We start from the raw sequence: 21068 nt of genomic DNA on the forward strand, positions 1-21068 counted from the left end.
TTTTTTTTTTTTTTTTTTTTTTTGTAGCTTTTACTAAATTTGCTCTTTGACCATTTCGTATGTATATAGTGGATTCTGAATACTCTTTCCTTTGCCTTCTCTTATCTCCCTTCTATCCCTATCAGCCTTCCCTCCTCCCTACAGTTCCCTTCCCACATTCACATGTTTCTGTTTTGTGACATAATGGTTTAAGTAGGGCTGTCTCTGTGACCATGGGTTTCGAACTGTCCACTGGAGTCTGGTGGGCTCTTCTAGTTTACTTATTTATTGAAAGGGGGAAGGTCTTGGTACAGGTACAGGGGTTCTCAAATTAGTGTCTATGTACACAACCTGGGAGTGTTTGACAGTATTATCCAGGTATCTCTTAACACTGACTTCTTTCTTCAAAAGAGATTATACAGTTGTCAAGGTTAAGGAGTGATGATGGCTTCTCTTCTCTCTCCGCATCATGCTAGACTACATAACATGTTTCATAAAATACTTGGAAACTTAAAGGTTATGGCTCATCACTCTATGGGAAAACGTTCACAATAGTATTTGACTAAGAACTTCTTCAGGCTGAGCCTGTGGGTACACACCTGTAAATACCAGCACATGGGAAGCAGATGGATCTGTAAGTTTCAGAACTACAAGATTATATCAGAGAGACTCATTTTAAAATAAAAAAAAAAATGCAAACTGTTATTTCAAGTGCCTCAAAAGGACAGATAACTCAGTGTGCTCAGAGTACACTCAAGCAGTGAAGACAGCCGGCAGAGATACAGAGAGAAATCTTCAACCAAAGAACAACATACAAGGTCCCCGGCCATGCTTTTCAAAAACAAATTAAAAAATGATGACCATATCAACACTGCATTTCCACCAAAGGCTCTACCTAAATATACTTACTAAAAATATTGTCTTGTGCTTAGAAGTTTAGCATTCTGAATAAACATACCCAGATGGCATGCTTATCTAGCCCAAAGGGAAAACAAAGTTGCTAGTCTTGAGTTTGAGTTTTCCATGGGTAATACATTACAAAAAATTACAATTTCTATTCTAGATTACTAGTTTGTGGTTTAAGTCTTACTGCATAATAAAGTTATGATTTTTTTGACATTTAAATGAAGTCCTTAAAGTTTTTTGCTCCACTATAAATTATGTGTTTGTAATGATAGAAAAATTGTGGTAGAAGATCTTTGTTTTGCTTTGAGACGGTCTCACTGTGAACTCTGCTAGCCTGGGATGCCCTATGTAGACCGGGCTGGCCTCAAATTCACAAAGATCTTCCTACTTCTGTCTCTGTCTCCAGGGTACTGTGACTTAAGGGCCTACATTACCGTGACTGTCTAGGATGCTTAACTAAAGCTAGGAAATGGTAAGAGTTAAATTACATTAATTGTTCTGACATAGGAAATAACTCATGTGAACCATGGCTCTAAGGAAAAAACTTAAAAGGTATCTAGAATCAAAGGAAATGGGAACTGAAGAGTCGTAGAGCAATGGAAAGAAAAAAAGAATACGAGTAGAAAGGTATGGGCTGTATACCAGAGATCCAAGTCAGGATCTCCCTACCTTGGTTTTCTGAAACAGAATCTCCCTAAATAGTCCAGGTTGGACACACTATTCTTGCCTCAGCCTCCCAAGTGCTGGGATTATAGGTACATACCACTATGACTTGCAAAAACTGGGTTCTAACAGGTCAAATTATCCTGGTTATCTACAAGTTCAGTTCCCCAATTTGTAAAAGCTATCTGAGGGCTAAGGTCACTTAAACCCCTAAAATGACATATTCTTAAATACATAGTACTCTCTCTCACACACATACGCACACACACACGCACAGACACATACATGTGTGCACACACATGCACTTCTTCAACTTCAACTGATAAAATTAAATTCCTAGGGAAGTGTTCCACATGGTATAATAGATAATAGCTCTAGGTCACTGTTATTCACTGGACTGAACTGAGCAATTTCCTAAGACTCAAATCATAATTTACATATATCACATATTTAAAAGTGAAATAAAAGCCGTGTGTGGTGTCCCATGCTTTTAATCCCAGCACTTGGGAAGCAGAGATAGCCAGATCTCTGTGAGCTCAAGGTCCGGCTAGTCTATGTAGCAAGTTCCAGGCCAGCCAGTGCTACATAACAATACTCTGCCTCAAATTCAACAAAGAAAAGGTGAAATGAGAAGCTGGAGAGAGATGGTACAATGCTGAAGAGGAAGTGACCTGGAGTTTGGATCTCAACACCTACCTAACAAGCCAGGTTTCTTATGCAGACCTGTAACCTCAGTGCTAAGGGAAGCTGAGAAGGGAAAAATGACAGGAGTTTGATGGCTTTCAGTCTAGCCTCAAAAACACACCTGAGCTCTAGGTTCAGAGGCACCCTGTGTAAAGAAATAAGCAGAGAATGATATGGGTCCTCTATGCATAGGGGAGTCTGATACCTCCATCTTTTCCCCCATAACCCCACAAATAAATAATTTAAAAATGAAATGGCACTATGTTCTCACCCATCATTTGGTTAAGTATTTGAGAAGAAATACATTAGCATTATTACAATAGCAGAAAAATACTATTTTGTAGGGTTTTAAGTATCCTGTTCTCTTTCTGGTACACCTACAATCAGCTGATAATCCCTGTCACCACCGGATGTCACTTTCACTCCAATACAAGTTAATCCAAATTAACCTTAATTAATTAGGAATACAGCAACAAAAAAGTTTATCTGCAAAAGATAAATCGCTCACAATATTTTCTAGAGATTTCTGAATGTTTCTAAACTCCAAACAGTACAAGAAGGACAGTAGAACTGCTAAGATCATCTCGAGTCGTGAAAAAGAAAAATCACTGAAATGTCATTAACACTAATAGCCTTTCAGAATTTACATATGGACAGAAAGGAATACCACTGACAATAAGAAGAAAAAATGTGCTTCCATATGGATAAAAATATTGGGTTTCTTCTATAAGAAACATTGTCTTCTGATCTCAATCCTATATTACTTTTAGTATTATGAGAAGGACTTAAGTTATTTCTCTTATGCAATTAATGAACATTTAACCCACCCAAAGTTATATGAATATTAAGATACTGGTATAACTGTGCATATTTCTTTCATTCACACTGCCTTTGTTCGTCACAACCATTTCCACTACAAAGGGCCCTAACTCACAAATGGAGACTTTTCAAACGTAGACACACAGCCCTGTCTCTCCCCACACCCAGGCTGCTGAAAAGAACAGCTGAATCACTGGCACACTGAGTCACTGCTGCTGACGGGATCTACGACAGTCCTTGCTGAAGCAGAAAGAAGCTGTAAGTATTGACTACATGAATCATCTGGCTACTTAATGTACATGAAGTACTACTGCATTGTTTCCAAGAATGTGAAGCTTTTGGACTAGAAAAACAAATGCCTACAAAGGACAATTTAGAACCCATCAAGGTAGCAATTGTCAGAGTAGCTTCTGAAGTCAGGGTAAGTCCAGGATCCCACTGCTGGGGCAGGGAGACATTTGTTTCTCTATTTGCTGAGTTGGAAACAAGCGTTCTCTTTTGTCCTTTTGTTTTAGACAAAGTCTCACTATGAAGCCCTGTGTGACCTAGAACTTACTGGATAGTCTTGGGAAATTCTTACCATTCTTAACCCAGCTCAAGAAAAAAGACTTTAACCACAAAAGCAATGTGATAGATGTTAAGTATAGTTAAAACAGGTCTAGTCATACTACAACTTAAGTGAAGAATGAGTCAGACACATTTGCATGGATTGGTACCGAAAAAAATCATCTCTAAGAAAATAAATATTAGCTCTAAAAATTTTAGAAATACACCCGTTAGTTGGATTTTCTCAATTGTCTCTGCGAGATTAATAAAAAAAAAAAATGTGATGGTTAGGTATCAAGTCAAATACACCACAAAATCTCACCCTCAGTTATTCTTGGAAAATGATGCTTGACTCTACAGAAACCATTCTCTTAAAGCCACTTGCCTTTTTCTGAGCAGTTGCAGCTCTCTGTAGTTTCTCTTTAGCCTGATTATACTTTTCTTCTCGGTCTGTGATTCGCTCATGAAGCTTATGCTTCTCTTCCAACCACTGCATCTGTTTTTCCTCCAGTGTCCTGTCAGAACATGGGCACAGACCAAGGATTTGACAGCAGTTCTTCCATCAAATAGACACTCTCACAAGTGTTCTCAAACTCCCCGCCTGCCTGACCACATCCCATCTTTTCCAGCCGAAGTGACTCTTATATGGCTACATATTTCCTCACACTGTCACTACAGAGCAGGTTTTATGAATATGACACTGTATTTAAAGTAATTACAGACACTACTTTTACACTAAACCCCTAGAGTAAGGTACTTCTGTCATCTTCTAAATAAAGGAGGAAACTGAATTTAGATCAACTAAGTTGCATTAAGAAACATCTTATTTGTCAGAATAAGCACTTAAAACCTGAACAATGATTATAAACAACAAGCTATGAAGTGTACCTACTAAAGGCAATTAAAATTCAAGTCTGATGCCAGGCGTGGTAGCGAACACCTTTAACACCAGCATTCCAGAAGCATGGGCAATTTGATCTCTGTGAGAGCAAGGCCAGCCTGATCTACATAGCAAATTCCAGAATAGCCAGGGCTATATAGAGAGACCTTACACAAAAACAAAACAAACAAAAAAACCAAGCTAAATATTAAGTATTAAAGAAAAATATTTTTCTGTGTAAATTTGGTATAAATGATATTTTAAGTTATATCCTAGTAATAATATAATTTAAAATTACTCTGCATACTTATCAATAATATGAATTTTATCATCAATACTATAGCCATTAAAAATGAAAATAAAAATGTTAGATTGCTTGTCTAATTATTCATACAGATTTTAAGTATATTGGCTGGAACAAAAGTTAAACTCTACTGATTTAGAAATCCAGTATTGTGTTATGTCTGAGCCTGGGCACTGAGAACACAACTCAGAGTCCTGTACATGTGAAGCAAGCACTTTACTGCTGAGCCCTCTCCCGAGCTACTTGGAGCAACGCAATGGATACCAGTGTGAAACCAAAGTGAGTTACCTAATCCGTCAGCTACACTGTGTGCCATTAGAATTCTTATACTCATTTTAATCAAATATCCGAGGATCAAAAGATATACATTTCTTCTTCGGCAAAACAGAAGAAGTTATAGCCTCTGGAATGTCACAACACATTATAGAGAAGCATCTTTCTAACTGCCTTCCCCATACATAAAACTCCATCTATAAAACATAAACAAGCCTTAAAATATGAAAAATTGAAAAGTTTTATGTGTTAAAACTGATTTAAGAACAAATTTGGAGAAAATTGTCCTATAGATAAATAAAAATAACATGCTATAAAAAAACAAAGCAACTATAAAACAGAATTCTACATTTATTTGTTTTTGCTTTTTAAAAATTATTTTTGTGCTGCTAGGGATCAAATCCAGGGCCTCTGTATAAGAGCCAGTCAACTGTACTGAGCTACCCCCCAGTCCCATTGTACCACATGCCAGCGTCTTCTCAGAAGTACAAATCCTGAGCATGCCCAGCATTTTCCTTACCAGTTTACTGTCGACTAGACAATTCCAAGATGAAAAGAATACAAATAAGTAAATAACTTTTCAAAACGGAAATCCAAAAGGCGAGAGAGAGAGAGAGAGAGAGAGAGAGAGAGACAGAGACAGAGACAGAGACAGAGACAGAGACAGAGACAGAGAGATAGAGCACAATCCCACAACCAAATCATTCTGTTCTCTGGCATTCAGAACAGATTTGGGAACCATGTTCTGGTCTGCTCAATGAATAAAGGTTTTTCTTTAAGAGTTTTCGGAACACTGTGCTCAGAATTTTAAAGGTCCTTTAAAGGTCCTTTATCCATGCCTAAAACTTTTTAAAGCAATTTAGGAATAAAAGTTCATTTTAAAAGAAAGAGAAAGTACACAACCTACAAATACACTCTGTTTTAATCATCAATAAAATATACTTTATATAGTAGAAAGAAAAAATAGTTTGTACATAATAAAGAGCAAACTCTACTTTTCAACTTCTAGTTGCGCTTTTTCAGCTTGGCTTCTTAAATTTCGGCATTCTTGTTTTAATCTCTCCACCATGTCCTTCAGCATTTGGTTTGAATTCAGCAAGTCATTCTCTGACTGTGTCAGGGAGGTCACCTGGATCTGCAAATGACTGATTTGCTTAAAAAAAGAGAGAAAAAAAATAAAGACACTAAGACATTCATTAAGGCATGTGAGAAGCAGAATACCTCCCCTGGGATAGAAATGGCTATCCCAGGTGGCAGGGCCCACGGGATGTCCTGTGTCATTTCTCACTATACCCACAGACTCAATACCATATATTGTACTGAAGGGTTGTGGCATTAGGAAGGTTGAGAGAATTGCTCTAGAGCCTCTTATCAGCACATGTATGGAGCTTCATCCCCATCTCCCCTCACATGGAAGCATGCTTTCCTCATGGTATGCTGGAGTTATAGACTGAATGGCTAGACAGACTTAAAAGGTTTTAAGTTGTGATGAAATAAACCTCACTGGGGACAATTATATATCACATTCTTCAAAAGCCATTTTTATTTTATCAACTAATATATGTCTTCATTATTCTTTCACTTCAACTTTAGCCATTCTCTGGAAGACCTTTCAGAGTTTACTGAATCACGTGACAGAAATCAAAAGAACCCACCATCAGCGAGGATGCAGCTCAGTACAGGATACTTATCTACTTAATATGCATAGAAGCCTGAATTTGGTCCCTACCATCACCAAAACCAAAACACCACCATGATTCAAAAGTTACTAGAAACAGGGTCTTGCCACACAGTCCAGGCAAGCCTCAAACTCATGATCATCCTGCTTCAGCCTCCCCAGTGCTAGCATCACAGGCAAGTACCACCATGCCCAACAAGAAGCAAGATTCTTAGTAGAATAAATTAGTTAAGTGGGGGGGGGGGGAACCATTATATGGCTGATTGTATAAAAGTAACAAAAGATAGGACTAAACATATCCATGGAGCAATTACTAGAAAATAGTAATATGGTATGCCTCAGATTTCTATTTTAGAATAAATTTCTTCATATAGAACTTACTTTTTTTTTTTTTTAAAACTGAGGTAGATAGCATTAACTCTGTATTACAACTTTTTAACTAAGCAACCTTCAAGAAACTTAACTCTAGATCTAAGTATTATAGCCACGTCTCTCAAACAAAGAAATATTGTACCCTACTGGTTAAGGTTCCCTAACTGCACATGAAAGCAATGCCAAGTGACATGGAAGCACTGTTCTCTCCCAATTAGGGCCCCAGAATTGGACAAGCAAGGTAGTATCTGTTGAAGTGCAAAAATTCTAAGAGAAAAGAAATATTTCAAGCAAAAAGAAAAAAACAGAATTCAGAAACAAATAGTATTATGCATTTTATCTAACGTTATAGAAATACTTTCTTTGATTTAAAATATTAATTTCAAAAACAGGTGGTGGCGGCGCATGCCTTTAATCCCAGCACTCGGGAGGCAGAGGCAAGTGGATCTTTTTGAGTTCAAGGCCAGCCTGGTCTACAAGAGCTAGTTCCAGGCTCCAAAGCTACAGAGAAACCCTGTCTCAAAACAAACAAACAAACAAACAAACAAACAAACAAAAAAAACAAAAAAAAACCCAAAACCAAAAACAAAGGGGCTAGAGAGATGGCTCAGCAGTTAAGAGCACTGGCTGCTCTTCTAGAGGTTCTGAGTTCAATTCCCAGCAACCACATGGTGGCTCATATTGAGACCTGGTGCCCTCTTTAGGCCTGCAGGCATACATGAGGCAGAAGGACACTGTGTACACAATAAATAAATAAATAAATCTTAAAAAATAAAAAATTTAATTTTTTTCCCATTAATACAACTCTTAAATTTTATACAGATATAGCAAGAAAAGAAAACCACTCATTAACCCATCACAGAAAATAAATTTACATGTGTAACTTAAAACCTGGATATTTCTAATTAATTTTAAAATTCAGAATGTCAAAAATGGTCATTTTAACAATAAAAAACTTATCACAGGGCATAATATACCAATATATTAAGATAATGGTAAAAGTAAAACAAATCTACTAAATTATAGCAGAAAAAATTGAAACATCTTATCTTTATATAACAGCTTTAAAAGTATATTATCAATTATGCTGACTGGATTGCAAGGTACTGAATATGAGTAAATGCAATAACTACATAAAACAGACTTAAAAGAAACATCTAACAAAATAAAAGCAAAATGTGTATTACAATCACACCTGTTTCAGTTCAGAATTTTCAAGTTTTTCTTTCTCTGCCTTTTCAGTATTCACAATTTGTTGTTGAAGTTTTAACCTAAAAATCACAACAAAACAAAAAGATTATGAATCCATAATTCAATTCTTTCACTGAACTGACAATCATTATACTGAGTAGATGATTGACTACAGGCATTATACTGAATCCAAAGCCTAAGTATTTAGACTCCCAGCAGCTACATCATGTCCACATAAAACAGCACGAATTACTTCTCTAACAAGAACTGGAGTATGGAGGGGCATCACTTCTATTGGGGGTACTGGGGAATACTACAAGCAGACACTGATGGCGAAGATTTTAATAAACAGAAAACACCTGGCCTTCAGTGGGAAAGTTCAGGATGTGTGCTCACCACACCAGAAGCTAGTTTAGAAGCCACTCGTGACCTATAAAGCGTACAGATTCTACAAAATGCTACTTGGCTTTCAGTTTACAAGGTTACAATTCTACAGGGCAGGGAACCCTGATTGTTCTTTGGGCTGACGAGGGAGGGGGACTTGATTGGGAGAGGGGGAGGGAAATGGGAGGCAGTGGCGGGGAAGAGAGAAATCTTTAATAAATAAATAAAATAAATTTTTTAAAAAAAGAAAGAAAATTAACTAACAAGAACACTACCCTGCACTCTCTAAAGTACCTCATAATCTTCCATCCCTGAGCTAAATGGTCAGTAGAGAATTTGCATGGCCAGCCACAGCTTTTGTGATATCTACAGGAAAACACGCTAATTAAGTTTAACAGGATGGGGCCCTCAAATTTCTCCTTTTAAAAATTCTTTAGAGCAGGGCCATAGTGGCACAGGCCTTTAATCCCAGCATTTGGGAGGCAGAGGCAAGCAGACTCTGAAGTAGAGGCCAGCATAGTCTACAGATTAAGTTCAAAGACAGCCAAAGCTACACAGAGAACCCCGTCTTGAAAACAAAACAACAACAACAAAAAACCTTTTAGAATAATTTTTTAAAATATTTTTGAAAGAAATTAAAAGGCTGGTTCAGTGGTTAAGAGCATTTGCTGTTCTTGCAGACAATGGGTTTGGCTCCTGGCACCCACATGATGGTTTATAATCATCTCTAACTCCAGTTCCAACATCCAGTGCCCTCTTCTGGCCTTGGCAGGGATGCACATGGCTGTAGCACAAATAATAAAAACCTAGTGCCAGAAATTGGGGTTCACTCCGAAAACCAGAAAAGCAAAGCACTCAAGCCACTAGAGAAGTCTGCCCTCTACCAAGGCTGGGCCACCACAGACTAAGCAGCCAGAGCCTCTCTCTCCTCCCGTTTCATATTCCTTCTAATGCTGGGATTAAAAGGTGTAAGACTCCCTAGTACTAGGATTAGAGGTGTGAACCACCACCACCTGGATTTGTTTCAGCATTGATCTTGTGTAGCCCAGGGTGGTCTTGAACTCAGAGTTCCATCTGCCTCTGTCTCCAAATTCCTGGGATTTAAAGTGTGCGCCACCACTGCCTGATCTCTAGTGGTTTAGCTTTGCCCTTCTGATCTCTAGGAGAGCTTTATTTATTAAAACATTAATAAAATGTCACTTATATTTTCCCCTTTTGTCTAAAATTAAAAAGGCTATAACTAATGTATAAGAAGAACTATATACAGTAAGTACAATAACTATAGACAATATATATAGGCAATAAGTACATCAATAATGTCTAGTCTATTTGTATTTGACAAATTCAGAGAAAATACTCCATATATATCCTACCTTGGTGAGTCAGAAGTATTGTACCTAATTTACTTTCTATCATAACTTGCTTTCTGTGTCTGGTAAACAAGGAAAACTATATCTAGTCTTCAGCTCCCTCAGAGACTCAAGAAGGAAATAATATTAGCTTTTTATTAACATTAATTAAGGAAATAATATAAATGGTACACATATGAATGCAAGCAATACAGTCATACACATAAAATAAAAATCAATTCATTAAATTCTTCAAATCTTTACCTCAAATATAAATCAACTGGAATATGCTTCTATATGGCATGATTAGCATGCCTTACTTGCCCAATTAAAATGTGCTTACTGGGGCGGCAACTCTCTCAAAGAGAGTGATTTAGACATAGTTAAGACTTTAATAAATGTGTGTTTATTGACTGATCTATGTAAAACCTGAATTTGACACTGGATGTCTATAATAAATACAAAACAGTGTGGAAAACCCCAGGGGTCACCTTACTGCTTTCTTAAATGTTTACGCAGAAACACCAGAAACAGCTCTCAAGCAGCGGTTCTCAACCCGTGGCTATCTCAGCCCCTTTGGGAGTCACATATCAGATACCCTGCGTATCAGATATTTACATTAGGATTCATAACAGTAGCAAAATCACAGTTATGAAGAAACAATGGCATAGTTGGCGGGGTCACCACCACGTAAGAAACTGTATTAGGAAGCATTAGGAAGGTTGAGAACCACTGCAGATCTAAAGACGCAGCCATGTTTCTCCTTGTTCTTTACAAACAGGCACAATCTTATTTCATAATTCCAGTTATATTTTTACTCTCTAAATCATTTTTTACATTTGAGTATGTGTGCATGCTGCAGCAAGTGTGAGGGTAAGAACAAGTGTGGAGTTTGGCTCTCTCCATCCACCAAGTGGGCTCCAGGGGTTCAACTCTGGCCTTCGGGTTTGGCGGCAAGCACCCTTGTCCACTGAGCCTTCTCACTGTCACCTGCTCCCTCAATACTATGCTTATTTGCTCCATTAAATGTTTATCTTTCTTGACATTTTTTATATAGCCCAGCTTGAACTCCAACTTATTATGAAGTCATGTAACTGATAGACGATGACTATAACCTTCTGATCCTCTTGTCTCCACCTCCCCAAGTGCTGGGATTACAGGTAAGCACCCCACTATACCTGGTTTTAGGCACTGGTGGGAAATCTAACCCAGGGTTTCATGCATGCCAGGCAAATACTCTACCATTCTAAATCCCAGCCCCTCTTCCATTAAATGTTTATGGATGTTAGTCCTTCTTGATTGCTGAGTTAATAAAGAGTTCTTTCTACAAAATCATGATGATGAAAAAAAATCCCAAGAGTTCAGAATTCTGTTGTGTGTTAGGGTCAGAATTTGAAAACTCAGGCTCTAAATTTATCTCACTGAGTTTAAGAATTTGGATAGACTTTGTCAATCAGTAAGACAGTTCCTAAAGTCAAGGCTAAGGAAAGATTATTAAATAAATTACACAGATATGAATAAAAACAACAGTGTCTTACATAAAGAACTGAAGGCAAAGAAACCAACATTAACAACTATCTTAGTAAGACATGAAATAGTAGCACTGTCACCACAGACGGGGAATGCTGTGGAGTACAGCCCTTCTCCAGTCCACATTACTCAAACAGTACCAGTTTAGATTCTAAAACTGACCAAAGATATTTTTCCCCAGGAGAAGATTAGTCCATGCTAAAGCATAATAACTAATATAAAATTCTATAATATAACAGACTTTGACATAAAATTAATTTGTAAGTATTACAAGCATTAAGAACAATACCAATGGTTTTAAGTCAAAATAACAAATTTTGACTTAATTCGAGAACAGAGAACAGTACATATTGTTTCAAAAGATTGGTTATTGAATAAAATGCATATTCTCTTGATTATTACAGATCTTGAATATTTAAAGTATGTCCCGTCAAAGTAAGTCATATAACAAAAATGCAAAGTACAAAATAAGTGAAGGTAATTTTTAATTAGGGGATTAGTAAAGACTATATAAGAGAGAATTTGAACTGAGCTGTGAAGACAAAATACATGTCTGAAACAAAAAACCTAAATATATACTGTAGGTGAAGGGTATAAATGAAACAAGACCGTAACAAAAATATAATTAAGAGCACCATTCATTTTGGAAGTTAATAATTATTTTCTATTGCTATGACAAGCACCATGACCAAAAGCAGCTTGAGGAACAAAGGGTTTGTGTTTTGTTTGATTTTTTTTAGCTTACAGTGTAGAGTCCATTATCCAGGAAGTCAGGTCAAGAACGCAAGGAATTAGTGCAGAGGCCATGGAGGATCTTTTCACTGGCTTACTCAGCCTGCTTTCTTCTAAAACCCAGGACACCTGTCCACAGGTGGACCCACTCCCTATGAGTTGAGCCCACCCACATCAATCATTCATCAAGAAAAGTGCCCACAGACCAATCTGGTGGAGGCATTTTCTCAGTTGAGGTCTCTCTTCTCAAGGGGACTCTAATTTGTGTCAAGCTGAGAAAAAAACCTAACCAGGATGAAAAGGAAGTTGGCAGATTACAAGGAAGAGAAGCACCAGGGCTACCAGCTTCAGTGTCTCCAATGAGGGAAAAACAACTAAAGAAAAGAAGAGACTCACATCTTTGAAAAGAATAGTTCTCTAAGAGATGACAAAGCCCAGGGCAGGGGCAGTTACACAGGATGACAAAGCAGATTTAAAATGCCTGAGTGAGGAGATACAGTAAGATCCAAAGCCAAACATGAATAATTCATGAATATGGATAACTGATGGCAAGGAAGAGGAAATGGGATAGTTTGAGCAAGGTATCAAAGACTCCACGACTGTTCAAAGACTACCTAGTAGAGGATAACTGGAAAAGAAAAAAGAACAGAGATGAACTAGATGCAACAAATATCAAGGGAAAAACCATTTTAACCAAACTTGGTCAAAAAATGATCTGCAAACAAGAATAGAGTTTCCCATTGCCGATTTCCTTGGTTGATTCTTTGAGAGTAAAAGATGGATTAATTTCCACTTAGAGGGGTTGGAGGTTGTATGCCCTCTCAGAATTCAGTGAGAGGCTTTAAAAGGGATCCAAACCACTCTCTAGATTTTTCTAACCTGAACTGACAAGTAATTGTTCTGCTTTCATTTTGACATATCATACTTGCCTCACAGAGAAAACAGTAGAAAATAGGACAAGGAGAAAGAAGGAAAAAAAGAAGAAACTTCTATCTGCTTATAGTTGTCAATCCAAGTGTCCAAGAAACAACAGTACAAACCCTGTGCTTTCTACACTTATGTCAGCTAACAAAGTCTATTTTCTTGTAAGCGTTTGTGTTAGAACACTATAGTTACGGAAAGTGGACTCACATTTAACCGCCTATAATTTTTATGTAATTAACTTACAGGTGACTTTATAAACTTCAAGAACTGAACAAATAAGCAGTACAGCATACTACTGAAATACAAAATGTGTATGTGCATGCATGCGTGTGTGCATGCACATTCAAGCACACAAACATGCACTGTCTATACAGACACCTGTGCAGGTCAGACTCTAACACTGGAAGCCTTATGCAAAGGCTTCTCCACCTTATTCTTTGAGGCAGGGCATCTGATTAAACCATAAACTCGCTCTTCTGGCTAGACTGACTGGCCAGCCAGTCCTGGAAACACTTGTCTTTGCTCTCCAGTGCTGGCATTACAAGGGAGCACGACCATGCTTGGCTTTTTATGTGGATGTCGTCAGGGATCCTAATCCAAGTCTTCATGCTTGTGCAGAAAGAATTTTACACACTGAGCCATCACCCCAGCCACAATGAAATACTTTCTAAACTATTATTCTTTACATTATAACAGATTAGTGGTGAAAACCACTTTAATAAAAACAAATCACTAGTAACTTAAAGTACCTCTAAAGCATACATTAATATCTAGATCATCAGCTACTTATCATATAGTATTATTTTTAAGTAAGGACTTTTTTCATTATTATTTATACTTTTTCCTGTCAGGGCATTTAAAAAAAAAAACCTAGATCTGGTAGAAACCTACCAGATTCTACTAAACAGAAGCTACAATTATAGTTATTTTAGTTAAAAATAAACATAGTTGGTTGATTACATTTTAAAGCAGTAAATAAGAAATGACATCACAATTCTGTAACATTCCAGAGGGAAAATTATATTATCTTAAGGAGTCCTCCTTCTGAGAAACTGTACATGGTTAGGGGTCCTCATTTTAAATACAGGGCCAATCACATATCATAAATGATCTGGAGAGACTCAAGAAGAATAAAAAATTCTCAAAAGTGACTAAGAAAATCTAAAATGATTTATATTATAGACAAGTTAAAGATGAAAACTGTTTTGTATTTTATTACATGTTCCCAAATAAAACAAAACAAACACTATGGGACAAGTCTATTATTGTCTTTAAGTAATGGCAGAGGCTGAACATTGTATCACTAAAGCTACAGACACTCTAAGCAAGAGAAGTACATTCAAGTTCAAACAGAAAACATTCTAAATGGCCTGAGACCACAGTACGATAAAATAACAGATGGGGTGCTTCCCAAGGGAGGGTAGAGACTAGAGAGCCTCACAAAGACTGTCCAGAATAGTTAAGTAAAATATTTACCTAAATGCAAAAGATGGGTAAGACTGGCTCTCATAGTCCAGTGCAGACCTACGACTTTAGAATTAGTCACCAAAAGTGTAAGCAATCCTAAAACCTAACACCTACACGTCTGTAGAGCAGTTCTTTCCTAAGGAAAATGAACTAAGACGCTTGCCTCAAAGCATAATCTACAGCTTTATATGGTTTTAAGTCATTTATCTTTAATCTTTATAATTAGCTAAGTCAGTAAGATTTTTTTTTTAATTTAGAAAGCAAACACAGGGATGTACAGGTCCTGAAGGACAGATTGCTAGCACTGTATTATGAACGTTTTCTGCAAGAGATATTCAGAAAATAAGAAAGCCTTAACCACAGTGTTAACTAGAAAACACCCAAATCTCACAACTGTAAGTAAAAAGGATAGTGCTGCAATACCAACTCCTAGCAACTCATCTTTCTGATCCTGTCTGAAAGACCGTAGATGCAGCACATAACTCATCCATTCAAATGAGAAAGGCACAACTTATATCTTGTTCATAAGCAATGCTATACTATACGACCGCACCTTGTATAGAAAACACATTTTAAAAAAGAGAGCAATACAGAAAATTTAGCAAGGAGACAAAAATGTGCCAGACAAATGGAAGAAGTATGAAACACGTGAAATAATGATATTAGATAATATAGAATTCAAGTAAAAAAAAAGAAGTGAATGACCAAAGAGAATTTTGTAATGCAAAAACCCACAGATGATCATCAGAACATAATTTACAGTATGCTACGAAGAGCACAGCTACCACCTTTATGAAGCAAACCTCAAGGACAGACAGAACACACTAGCAATGAGACTTTACTATTAGTTATTTCACACAGAGACATCAAATGAACACAAAATAAGAAGTACATAGAAGATCTATATTTTGTAAGACAAATCTCAATGGCTATATGTGTGTATGTGTGTGTGTATACACAGCACACAAATACATAAATATATCAAATGTTACCTGACTGGCAATGGTTCAACTTTACAATGGGAAGGTTACCTCCAATTTCGAATGTTCATCTTTCACCAGGCTAGCGCTATACAATAGAACATGCCCTTACAAAGACAGCCAGTGGCAGCACTGGACAGCCACGTGATGACTAAAATAAACAGCTGACATTTTATAGAAGACTGTGGTGGTGTGGTGGAGCCAGGTAGTAGCGGTGAACACATTTTCAACTTAGGTGGGACTGATTACACTGTAACTCATATCAGTTGAAAAGCAACTGTACTCACTTAACTTTACATATGGTTCCTAGATCCACAAAAACTGACCATATGCTATAGACATGAGGCAAACAAGGTAACCATTTTATGCAAATTGTGAGACAATCACTCTGAGGCTAATGCAAATGCCAGAGTCTGCCTATAAAAGCAAATGCTGAGGCTGGGGCGATGGCTAAGTGGTTAAGAGCATTTGTGGCTCTTGCAGAGGACCAATATTTGATTCCCAGCACCCATATGGCAGCTCACAATCACCTGTAACACCAGTTCCATGGCATAAAACACCCTCATTTGAGTTCTGAGAGTACTAGGCACACACACAGCACACATACAAGCAAGCAAACACTCATATACATAAAAATAAATTCATTTTTTCCTTTAATATCAAATGTCTTTTTAAAGTTCATATCCTTATCTTACCTTAGTACAGCCCTTGACATATTAGATCACAAATGAAATATTACTGTGTTACATAACGTAGAAATAGTCTCTAATCTCAATGCAATGAAACTCAAAATCAAAAATAAAATAAAAGAGTAGCAAGAAGAGGAAGGATATTCTTTCCTTCTCAAATCTCAAGACAAGCTACGGTGGGGCACGCCTTTAGTCCCAGTACTCAGGAGGCCAAGGGGGCGGATATCTGAGAGTTCTAGGACAGCCAGGGCTGTAACACAGAGAAACCCTGCAGCAAAAAAACAAAACAAACAACAACAACAAATTAAACAAATAAAAAAAATCTTAAGGCATAGGATTCAAGGTCAACTATGTCAACTATCCCTACTGCACCAGTGACTACTGCAACATTTTACCTGGTAGAAAACCTTAGGCATGCACACTGTAAAGATGAATCTGACAGAAGCACAAAGTACAGTGACAGCTGCAGGAACAGAGCTTCCAATGAGGAGTAATGGGAGACACGCTTGGGTCGGAAGGGTTAATAGTCTTGAATTAATCCAGAAAGCCGATGCTACTCCAATCAAAATCTTAAGTGGGCATTTTCATATTTATTTAACTTTATGTGTATGAATTTTTGCCTGCACATAAGTACATGCATCATGTGCACGCCTGGTACCCAAGTTACAGATGGTTATGAGCTATCTGTAACTGAACCCAGGTCCTATGCAAGAGGGACATGTGCTCTTAAGTGCCAAGCTGTCTCTCTAGCTCCTAAGCTAATTTCTTAATCAATGAAGGAACAGTACCGAGACTTCAACTAAGACTGGGAATGAAGTAACAAGGCTCCCGACCACATACTCCTATCAGTGTTGCACTGGATAACTGCCAGTGCAATTAGACAAATCAATCAGTAGTCTAACAACTGGTAAAAAATAAATAAATAAATAAATAAAATTATGTGTACTGCTAAGTGAAGTAACTTCAAGTAAAATTAACTCAATTTAGTATGCAGACAGAATATAAAGTAACCTATAAAATTTATTGTCTTCACAAACATTAACAGCTAGAAGACCAAAACAAAAGAAAAATATATTCATAAGAAGGACTAAATACTTAGAAAAAAAATTAACTCTTTCAAATAGGAGAAAAAAAACCTCAAGGCCATCAAGATGGCTGAGTCAGTAAGGTTAAGTGTGTCATACACTTCAGAAAGTCTGATCTCTCTGAGGCAGGGGCTCTCAACCTTCTCATGAGCTGATGTGACTGCCAGCGATAACATTATTTCATTGTTACTTCATGACTGTATTTTCACTAATGTTATGAATTGGAGCAAAAGATTTATCAAGGGGGTTGCGACCCACAGGTTGAGAACCACTGCCTGAGCTAAATTAATGCAGTTAATTCAAGGAAGCTGTAGAGTGGGAAATATCAAGAATATGTCTACTTCCTTGGACAGCAATTGAATTAACATAAGCAGTCTTAAAATATATGGACAGTGACAGAAGATACCCAGTGTCAAATGGTGGTTATCTACCTGTGTAAACATTTTACAAAATTAAAGGGGGGATGCTTACAAAATAGCAGAGATTTCAATATTCTATTTTCAACATGGAAAGAATAGGCAACTTTACTGAAAGGAACTAAATGTAAGGCATTCCTAGAACTAACAGACAATCCCAGATGGAGATTTTGCTTTCTATACCATTCCTATACCACTCTCCAATAAAGAGACACCAAAGCACCTTACAGAAATGGCTAATTACAGACCTGAGGCAAGGAGAGCCAAAGCAAAGTCTAGCACAGCAGTTCTCAACCTGTGCATCTCAACCTCTTTCACAGGGGAGCCTAAGACCTTCGAGAAACACAGGTGTTAACATTATGATTACCCATGATGCTAGAAAGTGGGAAAATGCTCAGGAAGTGGCCCGAGGGTATGACAATCAAATCTGAGATGTCTGTCTGCACATAGATGCATAGTGTGCTCACAGGTGACACAGGAATCTACTAGTCTACAGTGACTACAATGACATTTACAAAAGGGAAGGCTCTTCCTTCCAGAATTCCAAATGATAAATAGAGAAGAAATGATGAAACTACACAAGAAAATCACAACAGGAAAACACAAGTGACAACTGAAAAAGCAAGAATGGTGAATGGATGCTAAGCTAGCGGAATGCTTAGGAGAGCATTTACAGAGTCTCAAAATACGGGGAAGGGAGCCTAAGAGTATTTATAAAAGAGGGAAAAAAATATTTGATAGCGGGCTAAAGATAAGAAACAAGTGAAATGGTAAAATGTGAATGAAGGGAATAGGTTTGATTTATTGAAATGCTAACTTGGACTTGATTCCTATATAATATGGTTAAGAAATCTGTCACTAATGGAGGGTAAAAGTTATAGATGAGTTTTCTGTGCTAGTTTTACACCGCTCTGGCGCCCCACCCTCACACTGACCTAATACTCTGGAGCTCCCTCCGGGCCGCCTCCTCCGCCATCTGCGAGGCCCGCAGTCTCTCTTCGCACTGCTCCTTTTCCGACTGCCTCCAGACATCATGCTCCACTTTCACTTTCTCTAAGTCTGATAATCTGTTCTCCAGTTCTAGCCTAAAACAACAGATGATAATTATGTTAGAAGAATTACAATAAAGATGATCTGAGAATGCAATGTTTTCACCAAGAAATCTAAACAAACTAAGGTACTAAGCGCTTACTTTTCATCCTGTAATGCCACGAGCTTTTGGTAACCTTCTTCCTTGGCAGCTTGTACTTTACGGACTAATTCACGATCTTTTTCCACCAAGAGCACTTTGTGGTGTTCAACAGTTGACTTGAGAATTTCATTGTCTGACTGCAATCCTAGTATATTTTTAGAAGAAAAAAAAAAACTACATTCAATATTAGCATCAAAGTTTACAATTAACAAGCATTTGAAAGCCAGTAAAAGAAAGAATCTGAGCAGCGTCTTGGGCAGATCAAGGTCCTCACAGAGCACCAGCTCATCAGGACTTTCTAAAACTACAGTGAAACAACCTGGAGGTAATTTCTGTTGTCACTTTTTAAACACATATATTCACAATCTATCAAGATATACATTTATTCTTCAGAGACACTTATTCTTTGGAATAATAATCTTAGGAGGGAGAGATCCTATTAGAGGAATACCCAAAGAGGCGTATTTAGGGGGCTTTCTTAAGGGGTTCTGGAGTCCCAGGATAGTACCATATACAAGCTGGTAACAGTAAATTAAAAACAAAACAACAAATGAACCCTTCAAAAGAAACCTAGGATTCTAGCAAATACGCTATATTTCTAACAAAAATATAAACAGTAAGAAAATTTCCAAGTTTATTGAAAGAATTCTCCAATCTTGGGATAAATATTTTAGAGATGAATAACTACAGCAAATTTATTTTTAAACTTTAAAATATAATTCAGCAATAGATCCCAAATTCTAATACTAAAAAAATTTACTCTCAACTCTGGTAATATATAAAAATAGTCAAAATAATCATTAATAAAAATAAACTCTACTTGAAACAACAGAGGTCAACTCAAGCACAGTTATAGCCCGAGGATAGATTGTTAAGGTATTTAAGAAAGAAACTTAACCTCTGAGAAATCTTGATGATACATTTTAAGAATAAAATAGAGCGTAAAATGAACACATATTAAACTGACCTGGGACTTATAGCAAAAACAATAACAATTGTGATTGGAACCGACCTCCTTATATTTGCTATGCTAATAACCAGATGATCTATAAGCACTTCATAAGCACATGAAGGACAAGCTCACACCTTCAATCTTTCTTTTAATTCTAACAAGTAATAAAACTGTTATTTAAACACAGGGTAGTTCATTTTAAAAGATCACAAAATGAACAAACCATTCAACATAATAAAAACAGTCCCTATGTACTCTAATTTTAAAATTCTAGTAAGACTGAGAATCTGGAAAAGAAATCACATTGCTTTGTTTAAATAATTTGAATTTAGATGTGAAAAGAATAGAGAAAAGCATGGGAAAGTATATATTACCATCCAGTTCACTTTGAATCTTATTCCTTTCTCTTTCTAGCTCACTCTTAGCTCTTGCTGCCTCCAATTTGATGTCAGTTATTTCTAGTTTGTTTGAATGTTTGAGCTCTTTCACCTGTTGGTTATTAGAAATTGAAATTATTATTGGATCATTTTCTTATCGTTCAGTACATATCTAAGAGTGTAAGCACGAATAAGGAAAAAACACAGTAGTACAGGGTGTTAAGAACCTTCCAAGAAAATATCCCAAAGCCCAGCACAGCAGAGTCTGAGAAATATCAAACACAAGTTACCTCTTCCTAAAGGAACTAAGGCATTTATTTACAAATACTTGTATGGAGTCACCAGCACTAAATTTTTCCTTAAAAATCTTAACTGCAGATAAGTAGCATTCACTGATAAATCAGTGGAGAAATGTGATGGAGGTGGGTCTTGTAATAATAAAGAAACTGCCTCGGCCCTCATAGGACAGAAAATTAGGTAGGCGGAGTAGACAGAAGAGAATTCTGGGAAAAAGAAGCTTAGCGAGGAGTCGCCATGATGCTCCCGCTCCAGACAGACGCAGGTTAAGATCCTCCCCGGTAAGCCAGCTCGTGGGCTACACAGAATATTAGAAATGGGTTAGAACAATATGTAAGAGCTAGACAATAAGAGGCTACAGATAATGGGCCAGGCAGTGTTTGAAAGAATACAGTTTCC

General features: G+C 37.1%; 1 protein-coding gene across 4 annotated transcripts in view; it reads right to left on the reverse strand.

Moving 5' to 3' along the window:
- The window catches only part of Cep83 (centrosomal protein 83), a 128336-nt gene that overhangs the window by 15873 nt on the left and 91395 nt on the right, over positions 1-21068 (reverse strand). For all 4 annotated transcript variants that reach the window (XM_050145574.1, XM_050145575.1, XM_050145573.1 and 1 more), the window contains 6 exons: positions 20370-20484; positions 19044-19188; positions 18787-18936; positions 8300-8375; positions 6050-6207; positions 3983-4112 (listed from right to left, as the gene is read on the reverse strand). In XM_050145574.1, the coding sequence (XP_050001531.1) occupies positions 3983-4112; positions 6050-6207; positions 8300-8375; positions 18787-18936; positions 19044-19188; positions 20370-20484 (774 nt within the window). The remainder of the gene's footprint in view (positions 1-3982; positions 4113-6049; positions 6208-8299; positions 8376-18786; positions 18937-19043; positions 19189-20369; positions 20485-21068) is intronic.

Source organism: Alexandromys fortis, unplaced genomic scaffold (genome assembly GCF_014885135.2).
Source record: "Alexandromys fortis isolate MF-2015 unplaced genomic scaffold, M_Fortis_MF-2015_v1.1 scaffold_50, whole genome shotgun sequence".
NCBI classification, from domain to species: domain Eukaryota; kingdom Metazoa; phylum Chordata; class Mammalia; order Rodentia; family Cricetidae; genus Alexandromys; species Alexandromys fortis.